Source organism: Neodiprion pinetum, chromosome 6, assembly GCF_021155775.2.
Source record: "Neodiprion pinetum isolate iyNeoPine1 chromosome 6, iyNeoPine1.2, whole genome shotgun sequence".
NCBI classification, from domain to species: Eukaryota; Metazoa; Arthropoda; class Insecta; order Hymenoptera; family Diprionidae; genus Neodiprion; species Neodiprion pinetum.
The window spans coordinates 4,949,949-4,966,319 of record NC_060237.1 but is presented as its reverse complement, the minus strand read 5'-3'; the positions used below and the strand labels follow the sequence as shown (position 1 = coordinate 4,966,319).

The window sequence follows — 16,371 nt, the reverse complement described above, 5'->3', positions numbered from 1 at the left end:
GTGATGCGTTTATTTTTCTAACCATGAGCAAAAGCCGCATTCAATATCGGACCTGAACGAATGAAGAAGCTTGAAAACAGGCGTGTAGTACATACGTAACATCGACGAGATCACGGAGTTTTGACATTAGGTTGACTGTGCGTAGGTAAATAAATCGCGGGAAAGAAGAGGCTCAATTTACATCAACAGAGAATAACATTGTTAATTACCCAAGACTCATTTGTGCTACATCACACAGATTTCGGACTAAGATTACCGAGAACAATTTGTGTTTGTTTGAAACGAATCCGGGGTGTTGAGTTCATGATTATGAATAAAATTACTTCTTTGCCAGAAATCACGTACGATTATCAGTTTGACAAAACGTAGTTCCAAATTTACAATTTAACGAAGATGCTGTTTCAGCGTCCTGATTACTTCTGACTGTTCAGAAAGGCGATAACGTCTCGTCGATCCTCGGCCTTCTTAATTCCGGGAAATACCATTTTGGTACCAGGTATGAATTTCTTTGGCGCTTTTAGATACTCGTCCATATTGTTGTCGTTCCAAGTAACCCTTTTCGACTTTATCGCTTCGCTGTACGCGAAGCCAGCTGCACCTATGTATTGGCACTCGTTAAAAAACGGCTAAAGCAGGCACTAATCGGGCATAACGGTCACAGCCGGTTCTACCGACTTTAATATTCTCCCCTACATCAATCAAAACCTAAATCACGCTGACCGCATATTACCGGAACTTTTAAATCACGTTGAATATAAGGAAGCGAAATGACCTCGCCTGGTAAGACTCACTGCCACTTGACCGGCCTAAGATGCCGTTAAGGTTAGGTCCAATCTTGTGCTTTCCACCTTTATCCATCGTGTGACAAGTGGCGCAGAGTTTCGTGAATAATTTCTTTCCGTTGGCTGCGTCCCCCATGAATTGCTTGGGTGTAGAGTGCCCCGTTCCGCGACACTTGTAAATTGAGCCAAAGCTCCGTTCCAAGTTTCTCCCAAGACTATAGTCAAAGCCCAAGATCCACCAGTTTACAAGAATGTAAGTCACCTCCGGTCTGTCACATTTTGAAAATTCACCATCCTGAAGTGACAATCACGCGAAAAAAACGAAGGAGTCAAGACGTCAAGATTGGCGAAGTCGATCAAGAATTAGCTTTCGGTAGCGAGATCTTTATGGTTAATTTTTGCGAAAACCGGAAATGGGCATTGAGAGAGAAATTACAACCGCACCTCAAACAAGAAATAATACTAATTATTAATCATAAATACATAAAAATAACTTGACATAAGTAAAACAGTATTTGCGCCAAGTTCGCATGGACATGGTAGTTAAGCTAAAAGTAACAAGGGTCAATTCCCGGTCGCTATTCCAGCTTTTTGTTGTTTGAGAACATATTTGTGAGCCAAAAGTTCGATAGTCCAAGGTATGATGCAAAGTAACATTACCCCTATAAGCATGTACTGTGCAATAACATAGCTGCCGGTCCAATCCTTCACGAATCCTGTGTACAAAAAAGTTCGATACATTGTGTTACGTAGCTCGACATATGCCATTCGATGATGCTTCGGATGCCTGACACTCACCTGTCGCTGGGGAAATAAAAATCGTAAGACATCCATTGATGACTGAGAAGAGCCCGTAGGCTGCGGAGAATTTTTCGATGCAGAAATGTTCGGCGAGAACCAGTGGCTGAGGTACTAGAAACCAGGAACGCGCTAGTCCAGAGAATGACATCACGACGACGATGTCAATCAGAGAGGTGCAGTATAAAAACGCTGTGAACGGTGGACCGATGTGAAGGGTGAGCCGAAAATGTAAATGGTAATTGAAAGCTCACCTAATCGACCACAGAGCAGAGCATAGGTCGCCCCAAGGACTAAATTCCTGGCTTTCACCTTGAAGAACATGGCGAAGACGACGAGAGCAACTCTGGATACCAACTCAGCAATGGCGCCTGCAGTAAGGGCCAGAGCAGTCTCCTGCTTGTTGTATCCACCGTTGGCCATTATTATTGGAACAAATGCACCGAACGTCAGGTCACTCACAAAAATGAAGCTCATTCCCGTACATATATTAACAAAGGAATGGTCGTGCAGCAGCGACACTTCGAAGAAGTTTCCCAAGATTGACCTGAATAATGAAAGGTTGACAATTTACGAATCGTTCCGATTTTAGCTGAAGAATTACCAAATATCTTACAGTATCGTCTTTTTCTCCGTAGATTCGTTCTTCTTTGTCATATCGGAGATCGAATGACCCACATCACCAAACGCCCCGATACCCGGCATGCTGGACACACTTGTAGCCGTTATCATGGGAATTTGATTCGACAGCATGTCCAGAGTTGACCCCTTGCTTTTCCTAAAATGACATCCATTCTCAATATCATAATCGGAATCGACGTGATCCTCAGACCGACGAGGTGCCTGAAAAAATAAACGAGTTGTGCATGGCAGGATAAGCTCGTTACAAAAAAAGCTATGCTGACTGAAATTAGAGTATAAAACTTTCAAGTGCACCTTCAAGCGATCGATCAATAGCGGCTTCTCGTTCTCCAATTCGACTCTGAGGCTCGGAACGCTTTTATTTTTCTCCCAGCCTTGTTCATCGTCCAAATATTTTCTTTCGATTGGAATAATTTTTTTCCCCTCGATTAAAATGTCATTATTACCACTGGATTTAAAGTTCGTTACATGTCCAACATTTCCGCCGGGTTTATGCCTAATTATTTTTGGTTTTTTGAAGTGGTTCTCCACTGGACTTATCGTGAACATTCCAAGGATTGCGTGGAAGCTCAGCCCAGCAAGCAAAGTCAAACAGCCTGAGGCCGGAAAAAATATCATGAAGGATGGCCTGATGGCGTGCCGAAAATTAGGAAAAAACTATTTGGTGCAAGTTTAAGAGTAGTTTCTCACCCCGAAAACCATAAGTTCTTAGGAAATACTCGATTAGGGACGGATAGAATATTGCGCCAAAACCAACAACCACTTGTTGCGCAGTCATCACCTGGAATCCAAGTTTATTGTCAGCGAAAGAGGAGGTTTATTTAAAAAAATCTCGATCGACAAGAGAGGTTGATTATTATTGGTTACCAATGCCCTGCGCTTGACAAAGTATGCGTTCATACTGGTGTTGATGATGCTGAGAACCATGCCAACTCCCATCCCTTGGATAAAAAAGCAGGCCGCCAGATAGGGTACGTTCGGGATAAAAATCGTGGCAAAATTTGCAATTGAAAAAATCATGGCTCCGCACACAGCGACATGCCTAATGTTGTGCCTCTTGAGAAGCTCGTTGCAGAAAAGACCTTGAAGTAAACGACATTGATTTGCACATGGATCAATGTACAAATTTTATCGGGTGCATTTCTTTCTCTCAGACTCTGACCGTTTGTATAAAATACATGCGTATTTATTTACGAGTATTATTTTTTCCAACTACGTCACTGTCCTGAGAACACGCAAGATATGAACGGAATTGGTCGCGTCAACTTTCAATCCTACTATGAAAATATCTGCTCCGCATGTTAGCCTCTGTTGATGAAGCAGTCTGAAGAGGATGAAGTGATTTGAAAATTTTTTAACATTATACAAAGCTGACGGTGAATCTTAGCAACGTAGTTTTCTGGGCTACGCTCATAAATAATGTCCCGTGTAACGAGAATTTTTCTCACGTTCTCAAAATTACCCAATTTACGTAGTTATCATTCTTTCTTTCACAACTGACGTGTTTGACTTGAGCTTAAATGATGCGTGTCACGTTTAATTAACCTTGTGCGAGATAAAAAGAAACACTACTAATTGAATCGAAGAAGTGATCCATGTCTGAAATGAGTCTATTTTATTTACACGTATCTTTTGCGATTGCGATAATGTAGCGGTTAGATCGCTAATCGTTTTGCTTTTTCTTTCTACTTCACCTTTTTATTATTATTATTCGAGAAAACAAGAAATGTCCGTATTAATCATTGATCGACGATTTGAATAACTTACCGGCAAATGAAAAACTGAGCATGAACATGGCGTTCATCAAAGTTAGGGCTGATCCATCACTCCCGGTCGTTTCTAAAAAATCGCCGTATACTAATCCAAGCGATGATGTCGGGCAGAGACAAACTATCTGAGGAAACGGTTACACACGTACATGAGCCTCCGTAAAATACGAAAGCCTAAATCTCAAAGAAAATTATTTTCATTGCGGCATAAAAAATTAAAGGTCAATACATCGCTTTCAATTAAAAATGTTACAATCCTGGTTAATACTGCCCGTTATCCTCAGAAAAAGAGGTTATTACTAGTAGAAGAAAAAGAAAACGTTGCGCGTTTGAAGAGGAACGTTTTATAGACTAGATTTCGGAATTTAACGGTGCAATCAATAAGATGCAAAAAAAAAATATATAGACACATATTGAGTGCCTACGTATGATATGGCAGTCCCTGCGGCAACCATCCATCCCCAGCCCCCATCGGGTGCCAATTCTTCCGCAGTCAGTTGCAAGACGCGCTGTGGAAGAGGCGAAGCGATTTCCTTTTTCGATTCATCCTGACGATGTCCGTCAACGTTTTGTGTCATCGTCATCGTGAAACTCACCAATTTTGGTAAATAAGCACCTTGTTATCTCGTTTCAATATTTATTTACGTACAACGTCCTTTTTATTTATTTTTTTACACGCATTGCTTTTGCGAAACAGTCTTCTTTTCTCTTATTATGGCAGTCCTCGTGACACCAGCATAATAATCCAGTTCAATTAACAGCAGGTAAATTTTTTAAGTCAAAGTTTAACGTGTCTCCTACGACGTCTATTGGAAAAGTGAGAATTAAACTTTTGTCGGACAACGCCGTCCAATTTCAACCGCACAGAGAACGGACTAGAGTCCAATAAAAGGAGCCGAACGTCTACCACTCTTACCCGGCTTGTTTATGGAAAAGACTTTATCTGTAGTCAGACTAACTGTACATATGGGTGTCTCATGAGTTCATCACCGCTCTTATCCGCCACACGTACGAACGTCGGGGGTTAGTTGCATTGAGATATCGTTCTATTGGAATGAAAAAAATTCAACAATCATCCTTGCTCCACCGACCCATTTACCTCATCTTGCTGAAATTTTCGTTCATAACGACAAAGATTTAGTTGAATACGTTGTTTTATATTCAACGTGACGAAACGTGGGCTTGTGATTAGTACTCTTTTCCTACAACAAATACTGGATATTAATCAAACAATTAAAAGCGCAACTCACGTTCGTCGCAATTCTGATAAACCTGTTCATTGAACACTCTACTGCATGAAGTCTTGTTCTTTTTCAGCCTTGGTCGTGTCATAATCACCTTATTTTTAGTAGTAATCGCAGGGCGAGTGAAAAATAAAATCGTTGCAATTTCTCGAGACTCTCAATGACCATTTGGAGTAAAACGTCGGTGACAATTTTCGGTCCAGATTATTTTCAATTACAGGCGATATCTACCCGTTTGACCCAAATAAAAATCAGCAGGGATAATTTGTTCGAAAGACACATGCATGTTGTATCATAACGTTCCGTTTTTCAGATTCAAGTAGTGTTAGTAATTTTTAAAATAGGCAACACGAATGTCCCTAGTCTGATTCATTCTCAATGTTTGTGCAGATGACCTTGTGCAATTAGTGGAAAATCTCCCACTCAAAGTGGAGTGCCTGTTTGCATTGAATCCAGCGTTTTCCACAGAGATCAGCCGAGCTGTCCGATTGCATCTAAATCGTGTAATAAACCTCACGTGGTAAATCACTGTGACTTGCGAGTTTTACCTACTCTCGCCCGTATTCCGGATAAAATAAATTTGTAAATACTTGCGTAGTCACGCGGCAAATAACAACGATTGTGTACACAAGTTCTCACAGCGTTATCTCCTCAATAGTCATGAGGTCTCAGCTTCTAGAAAAAAATCGTGTATCCATGTTCACCAACATAACACGAACCTTATTTTCCCTCTTTTTAATCTCGGTGTCCATTTTTTTTTTTCCATTGCGCAACATCCTTGAACCAGAAAATCTATGTAACAGAATCGATTATGAATTAAATTGTGCGTCGTGTTTGCACTGCAAGATTATGCGCTCCATATCGATAACTTCATCTGCAGCCAACCTAAATTCGTCCCTAACGATTCTTCACTTCGACGAATAGACGAGTATCAGAATAATAATTTCTTGTCGATAGCTTAAGTAAACCAAAATATCTAAACCTGCATGCTTGTACAGGTTTTGTGTTTGGATGCTCTACTTTTGCGTATATCTTTGAAAATTCTGGTCATTTTGCAGCAATACGCCGATAAACGATAACGCCACCCGTACAATCTTATAATCTGATGTTATAACTACAGACAAGTTGCCCATTTGTTGTGACGTATAATTTACTGAAGAACGAAAAAACGATGCTGCATTCTCTTAAGACAATTTGAATAGGGAAAGAACCGTAGTTGCTGTCTCGTAATAAGACGTTTTGGTCAGGCTGATTTTGGTTTAAAATATTTTAGATCATCCAGGGGTCACAGGCAAGCTCTCTGATTTCAGCCGTTACATCGAATACGGATGACATTCTTGGAAGCTACGCTTCACACCTGAAGCAAGGCCACTCGTTTATCATCGCAGCGCTTCGCGGAATACTATCTTCAATAATTTGTCGATGCATAATATTTTTCTTTTCTTTTCGCAGAATACCTATTTGGATCGACAGCAATGAACCGGGAACGCGTATCTAATCACTTGACCAAAGTGGTGAAACTTCAAGGGTGCAAGAATGTCGCCCAGCTGGACCGATTGATTCAAAAACAAGGAGTCTGAATCTTTCGTCCCGACTGTTGACCGTGATCACATGGTGGGAAAACGTGAGTCACATATTTGTAATCATTATAGATACAGATTCAAATTATGCGTGGAGGGTTCACAGTTCAGAGATAATGTTGAACGTACTATAAAGAAGTAGAAATTATCGTAGCGTTCGATTACTTCTCTTATACTTTAGCGAAAATCAACGACGTTAATTACTGTTTCGAACGAATAGATATAGAAGTGTAACATTTTTTTTTTCATTTCGGAATCGCAACTTTTACACTGAAACGTAATTTGTTTCGCAAAAGTAGTTTCAGTTATATACCGTTACATTGACGGAAACAAGTATCCATGCCCTTTCGGTTGGTTGCGTTGAAGATTTTAAACTTTATACTGTTTGAGAATTAATGGATAAACGGGACAGTTTTCTGTGCTTATGGAACTGAGCATTCAGAGGATGAAACACAGGTGGTGGTACGGCTGTTCTGTAAAATCTACCAACAATGAGATATGTTAAAGTTCGCTTAATTGTAAATGACACGCATGATCACATGAAGGTGGATTGGACATATCGCCAAACTGTCACGCAGTTGTGCGTAATCCGATTACCGTTTACGTTGATATAGATGATACGCAATCGCACCATCTCGTTTCGAACTGACTATCCATCGATCGAAGTAGTGATAAAATGGTCTCATTGTCAATTGATATTGCCTAATGCCGATATCGCCCGTGGAATTCGCCTGACGAATTCTTTGAGTCTCGGTTCACCTGACGGAACGTTGTATTTCGCATCGTCAGAAACGGGAAGCTCGTCCTGTTGAGACCGGAAAAGTTTAAGAGGATCTCATCATGAAGGGACAGACCAAGAAGCTCGTGCCACCGGATGGTGGGTGGGGATGGATGGCTTGTCTGGGAAACAGTCTGATAAACGTAATCAGAAAAAAATTTTCCGAACATTATAACATTACTTGTGAACAGTCTTCCAATGCCGAGATAAAACGGTTTTCTCGGCGTGATAATTAAATCTACGCAATACCCACCAGTTCTGAAATTTTATTTGCCACGTTTCTCATCCAAGCACGTTCGTTGACGTCAATTTCAAGAATCATAAAGATGTCTCAACACTATTTCTCTTGCACAAAGTAATGGAAAAGATGAAATAACAGCAATAAACTTATATTGTAGGGTGAGTAATTACGTGCAAATATTTTTCAGATCTCGCTTCGTTCTTTGGACCCATCATTTGGCCTACTTTTTGGAGATATGCTGAAGGAACTGAACGTAACAACGGTTGGAGGCACCTTGATAGTAGGGATCCTCGAATCAGTGGTGAATTTCTCAGGTAATTATATCCTCATCTTATCTTCCATTGTATCCGAAAAGTTTGTAAAAATGAAAAGTAATCAGACCTGTTGACGTAGGTATGTTCGTGGGTCCGGCGATAAAGAAATTCGGCTGTCGTAAAATAGGAATAATCGGCGCCTGCTTAAGCTGCACAGGTTTAATCCTAACGTCGCAGGCAAACAGCGTAGCTTACATAATCTGTACCTACAGCGTCCTCGGTGGTTAGTATGATAATTGATGAAACTAAAACAATTCACGAGAAAGTGAGTCTGTAACTATTACGTACAGTACTGTATGGTTATTGATGATTTCCCCCAGGAATTGGGATAGGATTTGCAATGTCAGCAGGTTTCGTTTCACTGCATAGCTACTTTATTCAGAAACGAACCCAAGCTGTTGGACTTTCAATGGCCGGTACTACTCTGGGAATGATGTGCATGCCGCAGGTAGGGCTCCCAGATAGAACACACGTATATGTAAAGTCTAAATGACCGTCTAAAATGCGTATAATATCCGTAAAATGCATTAATTGTGGATAATATACATATTATAGACGGTCGCATAGACTTGATCTATAATACGTGGGTTTTATCTCGGAGCTGATTTATTATTTGCCATCCACCGCCATGTTCCTCTTTACCAAATGATGCACACGACGATGAATGGTGGATGAAATGGTGAATACGCTGGTTTTGTAGATCGTGCACTTACTTCTGATTCACTACAATTTTCGCGGTGCCGTTCTCATCATCGGTGGCTTGGCTTTGCACTCAGTCCTTGGTTCTTGCCTCCTTCAACCTGTATCCTGGCACTTGGTACCAGATCCCAACAACAAGGTAGGACAATGTCTAAAACCGTACGAGAATTAAAGCGCGCAAAACTGTCCAGTCTGATCACACTGATACTTTAAATTCTTTAATTTGGTGAGGAGATATTTGTAAACCAAAAGAAGAGAAATGGTGTTAAGACATGAAAAATGTTCTAGCTGAAGTCGGAAACTTTAAAGTCAAACGGGAGGGTGTCGGAAGGAGAGAAGCTATTGAAGAAAGATGACAACGGGAAGTCGAATGGACATCGGCGAAAAAGCACTTCCTCTGACATGTCTAGCGTGGATCTATCGACGAATAGCGTATCGAACGGGAACAATAGTGAGTTGCGGTGTAACGTGGTGAACCACGAGGTGCAAAGATGATTGAGTCGAACGGTTTTTAGATAAAAAATTACAAGATCACGAGGAAGACTCTGAGAAAAATGAACCGAGTGACGAGCAAACGGCATGGCAGTCGGCTAAGGCAAAAATTATCGCCTTTTTCGACTTGGATTTACTCACAAATTTCACGTACCTTAACACCGTTATCGGCGTTGGCTTGTTCTCGTTGGCGGAATCGAACTTCAAAATGATAACACCGTTTTTCTTAGCAAGCATCGGTGAGCTCAAAACAAACGCTTCTAGTCTCCATTCTTGATTGAACGGGGTTTTCGCAACAGTAAAAGTGATATGAAACGTATTTTCAGGGATGGTGCCAGGTGAGATAGCCTTTTGCCTTTCTCTCACCGCCTTTGCGGATGTCGTGACCAGACTAACGATGCCAATGATATTCGGAAAGTTGAAACTCGCGAACAGGAAGGTCTTTTGGGTCAGTTCATTTCTGGTTGGCATCAGCCGTTCGAGTAAGTGTTAGGTGCTCGTAGTTTCATGACACCGAATAAACAGCGAGGTTACGTGTGGAAATTGGTTTTCAGCGATGGCGCAACAAGTGGCGGGCAAAATTCTGATGGCCAATCTGATTTTCAATGGATTCTTACGAGGCATTACGTTGACGAATCTCAATCTTAGCGTTACCGAAAGTTGCCCACCCTCCAAAGTCCCCTCGGCCCTGGGAATGTTGATGGTTTTCAAGGGTCTGTTCGTTGCTGGCTTAGGGCCTGTATTAGGTACGTTGAACATATTCTCAACGATCTTTTGGAGCTAACAAAATGTGTCATTCAAATTTAAGCTGATTCACCGCCTATAATTTTCAGGGCACATCAGGGACTGGACTGGAAGCTATCAAATATGCATACACTCGATGACGGCATCGATTATGCTGTGTACAACATCATGGGGGATAGAATTTGCAGTGAAAGAGATTCGCAAGCGAATGGATAGCAGTTCCCAACGCGAGGTTGGTGCCAGGAGTAAAATGGTTTAAACTACCAGGGAATTGGCGCAATGATCATCACCGTAGTGAATTACTGTCTGCACTGCTGATCCGTAGACCTCATTGATCGATGATCGCAAGTGAAAATAAGATTGAAGAAAAAGAGGACAGTAATGCTGTTCTCATTTTCTTTTCCTTTTTTATTTTTTGCCAAAGCTGTCGAACAATTCGTTCGTCAGGTTTAATTTATACGGAGGCAAGATTAAGAGAGTGATCGATAATTATTTCAATGCATGAGCAGCGTTGTCTAGATGCATGCGTAGCTCGTGTCTGTGATAAAAGCGCATATCAACTGTGAAACATTTGCGTGGATAAGCATCTGAAGCGATTAATGGCGTTTCAGTTATCTTTATCCACTGGGATCAACTTCGCTGGTTCTTAAATAATTTATTCTGTGACCGCTATATCCGTCTAAATCCACAATATGTAAGCGCGAGTACAAAATAAGTTGGTAGATATTCATGTACAAAACACCGCGATATAAAATGCTTAGCGATGGAACTTTAGATATTCAAGCTGTAAAATAAATACGTTATTTATTCTATTTCATTCTATACTTCATGTCGTCCCATTGGGTCTCGTTGGCTGCTTCGCCCGAGGTGAAATTATCAAGATAACAGAGTCTATCGCTCTATCAAATTTCGCCATGAATCAAATTGTTATTCAGGTTTTGACGGGTAATTTGAACCAAAATTCGAAACCAACTTGCTTGCCGACCTGCAACAAGTTTTACAACACGTGGTGCGATCTGTAGTCGGTTTTCAACTCCAACTCTTACGCATCCAGTTTGTAGCATGCGGGAATGACCGGTTATCTTTCTCCGTCGTTCAAGCGTGCTCTCTTCTTGCCTCTCTATTTCTCTCTTACCGTTAGCACGCGGGGCAAGAGTGAAGCTGGCCATTCGCCCCGCATTGTGTTCTGCTGCGACGGACTTGATTCGTAGTCGGCCCTGTCGCCCTGCATACGACTTCGAACCGTTGTGACGCTGCGACATTACGTTCGTATTGTTTGTAATCGACTAATGTAAGTGTGAATAGTGTTTTTCCGCTCTCGGTGTTTGATGTGTGACGAACGCTTCATCAGAATGCTGATTATTGAAGTCGTGAACGAGGGTCTTTTGAGAAAAGACGTAAATATCGAGCAGACCTTAAACCAAACACACCGATTTTCCGCATCTACATAAGTCTGTAGAGTAATTCTTGTGCAACATCGACTTGGAAAAATGGGGGGAGATTTTACGAGAAAGGTGAGACTTGGCTCCAAATTTTAATTGACGATTCGACTTTTAAGCTATTTGAAATCGTGAAAATTGTGGATTATCAAACGATTTGAACCCATACGGCAAATCGTCCTCGAGATATACCCGGAATTTTATATCCAAAGAAATTCAATGAGTTGTCTGTGCGAGAAAGATAAGAACCGATAAAGAAAGTTACCGATGGATCATCGTTGGAACAAGGTCCGTATGCTCCTCGTTTTCTTTCTTTGTCAACAGGTAAATTGAAAAGCCAATAATCGTGTGTGCGTACGTTCAAACCCAAAACGACACTGTTCTGCTCTTTGAACACATGAACCACAATGCAGAATGAGTTGGTAATTTTCAGAGTAGATAGTAGAACCCAATGTTTAAATCATCGCATCCGTACCGTCAGATTAAACGAAGAAAATCGGAGGCAATTACAGCGGCTGATAATTGCCTCCTTCTCTCCGTCTAACGAAGTCGGTCTTCGTGTGTATCTATCCTACTTTTTCAATTATCTTATCAACTGGGTCTAACAGCTATCATCTATATCTACTGTTATATCTGCGCTATAAGTGATGCGCAAAGAGGCGACATTTCGTGTCGGCACATCACGAGATAACATGACTAAATTGCAATTGTGAGTTTTCACTCCAAGAGGTCAGGCCCTTACGACTGCTTGAAAAGCGAGACTCAGTCACGGGGGACGCTGATGATCTTTACGAAATCCTCTCCTATTATCTCAAGCGTCATAAAGTGCAGGATTTTGAGAGGTGACATTTTCACGGCTTACTTTATCAAAGCTGGTGGTAAATCACGAGTTACGTCTACCTGTAACCGGTGACACGACTCAACGTAATCTGGCCAAATCGAACACTCGTACCGATATATCGGGTTCCGACAATTCACTACTATCATCGTTTTTCTTCTTTCAGAAATCCGTAAACAAATTTTGATCCCGAAGATGTCCAGTGCCCCTGACGGAGGCTGGGGATGGGTCGTCGTGGCCGCCGTCACCATCAGTAACGTAAGATGACGTGAAATTCGTTCTTTTCTGACCAATAAACTAAAAGAACTGTAGTAATAATCGTAAACTCTACAGTTTAGAGATGAAAGATTGATAATTTCTTATTCTTTGTCTTCGTAATAATTTGTAACATGTTCCAGCTGGCGCTCTTACCGCTTCAGCAAAGCTTCGGTCTCGTGTTCAAGAGCCGGTTTACAGAGCTAGGAATGACGGCAACGGAGATGTCATTCATTTTCTCTCTCACCGCGGCGATTATGGGCAGTCTTGGGCTGATAAACGGACCTCTAATGAAGAAATTCTCGTTCCGAACCGTCGCCCACTTGGGAACAACTGTCATCTTCTTCGGAATCTGTCTTACCGCCTTTGCCGATTCTTTGGGGACCATAGTCGCCGCCTACTGTATTTTCATAGGTATGATATTAACGGTGCGATAGCCACACCTTGGATTTTCGTGAAGTCGAGTCGAACGGTTGTCTAGTGATAACGTCGCTGAGTTTCGTCAAAGTTTGCTTTCGACACGTCGTTTAAACACCATAAAATTCAAAGTACGAAAACAGCATTCAAAAGGTATACAAGATTCGGAGATCGTTGACTATTAAGAAAAAAGTCTTGTATTTAACAAAGTAACTACAAACTTTTGTTGCGTGCTGCCGTAATTGATAAGAAGTAAATCTGTAGACGACTGCTTATCTAATCTCCTGGCTAAAAGTCACTTCGTAATTGTATCGTGCTATCGAAATTGAAGCAAAACGATTCAATGTTCTTGCCGAATGTTCATGTCAAACTGTCTACTATTCCTGTTATTATTGCGGAGATGGATGAAAAAAGACATAATTAAGTGTAGAACACGGTTTTCATGACTTTGCGCCTACTTCACCCGAGCGTTTTAGGACAATCTTCAAGTCAAGCAATATGTATTAATTACTACCGGGTCGTGAAAACAAGAGAGCAGGGGAAGTTGTTGCTTTTTCCATACGACATCCGGCGTTTCATACCTTAATGTTTCAATGACATAATAACGTCCCGAAGAGAATTTTTCGTCAACCTCTGATACGAAGGGGCGATAGTAAAGTATTTATATTCATATTATCGCTTCGACCACTGAGTTGTATTAATCACACACTTTGCTTTTCCTGCAGCCATCGGACAAAGCATGATGTACTCCGCAATCAGCTTGGCTCTGAACACATACTTCTGTAAGAAACGGAGCGTCGCAATGGGCCTGACGATTACACTCTCTGGCTTGGGTCCAATAGTGATGCCCCAGCTGATAGTCAGGCTTCTGAATAACTACGGAACGACGGGAACGATACTGATTCTGGCGGCAATTGCGCTGCACTCTTTTATCGGGGCGAGTTTACTGCGTCCTCTGGATACAAACGGCAAGGTAACACTGCGCTAGGGAGCTGTGAAATACTAGGAGTACAGAATGTGTTATTTTTCAATTCCCAGAGATTTCGGACGTGGAACAAGTCCCAGTGGCTTCTGGAGACCCGGAAGCCCGGAGTCGCGACATTGAAACCAAAAACGAAATCGAGACGGCCGATGATTCCAGCAAAAGTTCCGCCCCCGCTGCTCTGGAGGAAGTCAAGCTGATCGTCAACCTTCGCGGGGATGAAAGCAAGGATAAAAAATGCGATACCGTCGTAGTCGAGGATAACTTATTGCCCTTTTCCGCGCTGGAAGAATCGAAAATGAAAAGCGAGAGCATACTGTCGAAAATTTCAGCCAGCCTCGACCTCGATCTTCTCCGTAACAACCACTTCGTGGTCATCGTCCTGGGTGATTAATTACTCTTTATTGACGCATTGATCTTCCATCTGGCTTACCGATCGTCAATCCTCTTCATCTGTCTGTTTCCACTTGTTTCAGGAATGGGGATAACTCTCGTATCCGAGTACAATTTCAACTCGATGATACCCTTGATACTCTCAGAACTGGCGAACCTCACACCCTCCGAAGTCGCGACGGTAATGTCTGTCCAGGCCTCGGCGGATATAAGCGGAAGGCTCTGCGTTCCCCTGATCACGCAGAAGTTCGGCTGGTCTTCTATGAACCTCTACGCCGTTTCCCTCTTGGGCTCCATCCTAGGACGATCAGGTGAGAATTGAAACAATGCACGTCATTATTTCGAGGTCCATGTTATGCCTCTTTTCAATGATTAGCAACTTGTGTTCTGTTCCTTCTTGGAACAGGAATGATATTTTCATTTGAGCAAACGATAAGGATGATTAGAAATAATAACGTCAGAAAAGGAATACTTGTATTGGAACGTGATTGAACACGCTCTAAACCAGTTAAAAAAATATCCCTCAGTTCTCGCATCGTGGAGCAGCTCGTACATGGTAATAATTGCGGCCTCTCTGCTCATTGGCATCGCCAAAGGTACCAAAGCCGTATTCCAAGCCCTGGTTGTTCCAGACAATGTTCCCCTGGCAAAGTTACCAGCCGCTTCCGGTCTCCTGATGATTTGCAATGGTGTCCTCTCGATAACCCTGGGTCCATTGATAGGTAAGATTGTTATCCATGGTCGATAATATCCGGATGAGAGTCAAAAAGTAAAGTGGCTACAAGTAAAAGTCTCAGAATACCGAATTTTCGAAGATGCGAAAACCTGTTTCGTGGAGTTTTGAAACGTGGGAAGTTGTGGTATAAAAAATTTAAAACGTTGGAAGGTAAAATATGAAATCCAAAATATAGAATCTTTGGAACAAATAAGATGGGTGGAGTACAAAAATGCGAAAGATAAAAAATTCGACGAGACGAAATACCGAAAGTCAAACTACCGACAATTAATAACGTAGAAAGACCGTCAATACGACAAGACGTATACATGAATTTATGTCGTCATTTTTTTTTTAAGAATGGCCAGGAATCGAAGGATAAAATATTGAATCGTGAAAGTACCGAAAAGTCAGATAGTTGCCTTTTCAAATGTCAGATTCGCGCCCTTTTGGTCTTTCGGGATTTTGACCACCACCCTTTACCTATGTGTATTAATTCTATGAATCCATTTATAGCTCTGCGAAAATTTGGTATTGTGACTCCTGTATCGCCTCGCCATTCTACTCTTAAGCTCCGGCTATCTTAATGCTAGAAATATGCCTAAAGTAAATTTTAACGATAGGCAAAAATGATTGGATAATCGTGAATTTCGTAGGCTTGGTTCATGACAAGACCCACAGCTATGTGACGTCTCTTCATTTCACGTCAGCCTTGAGTCTCTCCTGCATCCTTCTATGGATCGGCGAACGCGTATACAATTCGAGCAGGAAAACTTCAAAAGAACCGAGCCAAGATGGGAAAAACTGTGAAGAAAATTAGTCATCTTGCTCGTAGCGTAAAGCTGTTTTGCATGCATGCACAAGGACTCTTCTAGAATTGTACAATTGAATTGGAAATAATGAATTGCAACGACGAAAGCATTTCTCAATCAGCGTACGGTCACTTGCGCGTAACGACTGAAGGATGTACAGGAGTGTAGGTTGAAGTCGTGACAGGTCAATGAAAATTATGCAAATTGTTCTCACTTTCATTTTTGTGATTTTACATTAATTCTCATGGGAAACTGTCAGGCTCAATGTTGAATCACGAAAAATTAAAAGTAATATAAATCCGATATGGTTCAGACAATTGATTTTCAAATTTTACACAGGTGTTAATACGAAAGTGAGAACAATTTGTATAATCTTCATTAATCTAGCACGGTTTTGACCTGTACATCTTCAAAATCGAATGCAGAACAAACCGGGG

The 16,371-nt window shown here is 41.5% G+C and overlaps 4 protein-coding genes across 7 annotated transcripts; 2 read left to right on the top strand and 2 right to left on the bottom strand.

The window, feature by feature from the left end:
• Positions 1-387: 387 nt before the first annotated feature.
• On the bottom strand, positions 388-1,081 carry LOC124222453 (cytochrome c-1). The gene is made up of 2 exons (XM_046633440.1): positions 792-1,081; positions 388-598 (listed from the first exon to the last, which is right to left on the bottom strand). The coding sequence occupies exons 1-2, from the start codon at positions 916-918 to the stop codon at positions 414-416; spliced, it is 312 nt and encodes a 103-aa protein (XP_046489396.1). The 5' UTR covers positions 919-1,081; the 3' UTR covers positions 388-413.
• Positions 1,082-1,227: 146 nt separating this feature from the next.
• LOC124222449 (monocarboxylate transporter 9) lies at positions 1,228-4,931 on the bottom strand. Its single transcript, XM_046633428.1, has 9 exons — positions 4,417-4,931; positions 3,990-4,116; positions 3,090-3,304; positions 2,913-3,003; positions 2,517-2,818; positions 2,197-2,423; positions 1,835-2,127; positions 1,581-1,772; positions 1,228-1,498 (listed from the first exon to the last, which is right to left on the bottom strand). The coding sequence occupies exons 1-9, from the start codon at positions 4,573-4,575 to the stop codon at positions 1,347-1,349; spliced, it is 1,758 nt and encodes a 585-aa protein (XP_046489384.1). The 5' UTR covers positions 4,576-4,931; the 3' UTR covers positions 1,228-1,346.
• LOC124222451 (monocarboxylate transporter 2-like) lies at positions 4,485-12,900 on the top strand. 4 transcript variants are annotated; one of them, XM_046633432.1, is made up of 12 exons: positions 7,547-7,736; positions 8,022-8,148; positions 8,228-8,371; positions 8,469-8,596; positions 8,849-8,986; positions 9,136-9,298; positions 9,363-9,578; positions 9,666-9,821; positions 9,894-10,085; positions 10,173-10,315; positions 12,527-12,618; positions 12,759-12,900. In XM_046633432.1, exons 1-11 carry the CDS (start codon positions 7,656-7,658, stop codon positions 12,545-12,547), a joined length of 1,509 nt encoding a protein of 502 aa, XP_046489388.1. In that variant the 5' UTR covers positions 7,547-7,655; the 3' UTR covers positions 12,548-12,618; positions 12,759-12,900. The 4 variants fall into 4 exon arrangements, with proteins under 4 accessions (XP_046489391.1, XP_046489388.1, XP_046489387.1 ...); XM_046633435.2 differs by lacking the exons at positions 7,547-7,736; positions 12,527-12,618; positions 12,759-12,900 and adding exons at positions 4,485-4,595; positions 6,688-6,859 and having other exon boundaries at positions 10,173-10,883; XM_046633431.2 differs by lacking the exons at positions 12,527-12,618; positions 12,759-12,900 and having other exon boundaries at positions 10,173-10,883.
• Positions 12,556-15,942, top strand: LOC138190316 (monocarboxylate transporter 9). Its single transcript, XM_069137097.1, has 7 exons — positions 12,556-12,618; positions 12,759-13,029; positions 13,758-14,000; positions 14,071-14,400; positions 14,491-14,718; positions 14,935-15,129; positions 15,779-15,942. Exons 1-7 carry the CDS (start codon positions 12,556-12,558, stop codon positions 15,940-15,942), a joined length of 1,494 nt encoding a protein of 497 aa, XP_068993198.1.
• Positions 15,943-16,371: the final 429 nt, after the last annotated feature.

What these genes read in the sequence shown, in the direction of transcription:
- LOC124222451 (XM_046633431.2), top strand. Translation starts at nt 7,656, where the DNA reads ATGAAGGGACAGACCAAGAAGCTCGTGCCACCGGATGGTGGGTGGGGA. An exon ending in ATCAGTGGTGAATTTCTCAG is followed by an intron (nt 8,149 to 8,227) that starts GTAATTATATCC and finishes CTGTTGACGTAG; the next exon opens with GTATGTTCGTGGGTCCGGCG. An exon ending in TGGCTTAGGGCCTGTATTAG is followed by an intron (nt 10,086 to 10,172) that starts GTACGTTGAACA and finishes TATAATTTTCAG; the next exon opens with GGCACATCAGGGACTGGACT.
- LOC124222453 (XM_046633440.1), bottom strand. Translation starts at nt 918, where the DNA reads ATGGGGGACGCAGCCAACGGAAAGAAATTATTCACGAAACTCTGCGCC. An exon ending in CTTAGGCCGGTCAAGTGGCA is followed by an intron (nt 599 to 791) that starts GTGAGTCTTACC and finishes GCCAATACATAG; the next exon opens with GTGCAGCTGGCTTCGCGTAC.
- LOC124222449 (XM_046633428.1), bottom strand. Translation starts at nt 4,575, where the DNA reads ATGACGATGACACAAAACGTTGACGGACATCGTCAGGATGAATCGAAA. An exon ending in AAGAACTTATGGTTTTCGGG is followed by an intron (nt 2,819 to 2,912) that starts GTGAGAAACTAC and finishes TTCCGGCCTCAG; the next exon opens with GCTGTTTGACTTTGCTTGCT. An exon ending in TTTTATTTCCCCAGCGACAG is followed by an intron (nt 1,499 to 1,580) that starts GTGAGTGTCAGG and finishes TTTTGTACACAG; the next exon opens with GATTCGTGAAGGATTGGACC.
- LOC138190316 (XM_069137097.1), top strand. Translation starts at nt 12,556, where the DNA reads ATGTCCAGTGCCCCTGACGGAGGCTGGGGATGGGTCGTCGTGGCCGCC. An exon ending in CCGCCGTCACCATCAGTAAC is followed by an intron (nt 12,619 to 12,758) that starts GTAAGATGACGT and finishes AACATGTTCCAG; the next exon opens with CTGGCGCTCTTACCGCTTCA. An exon ending in CGCCTACTGTATTTTCATAG is followed by an intron (nt 13,030 to 13,757) that starts GTATGATATTAA and finishes CTTTTCCTGCAG; the next exon opens with CCATCGGACAAAGCATGATG.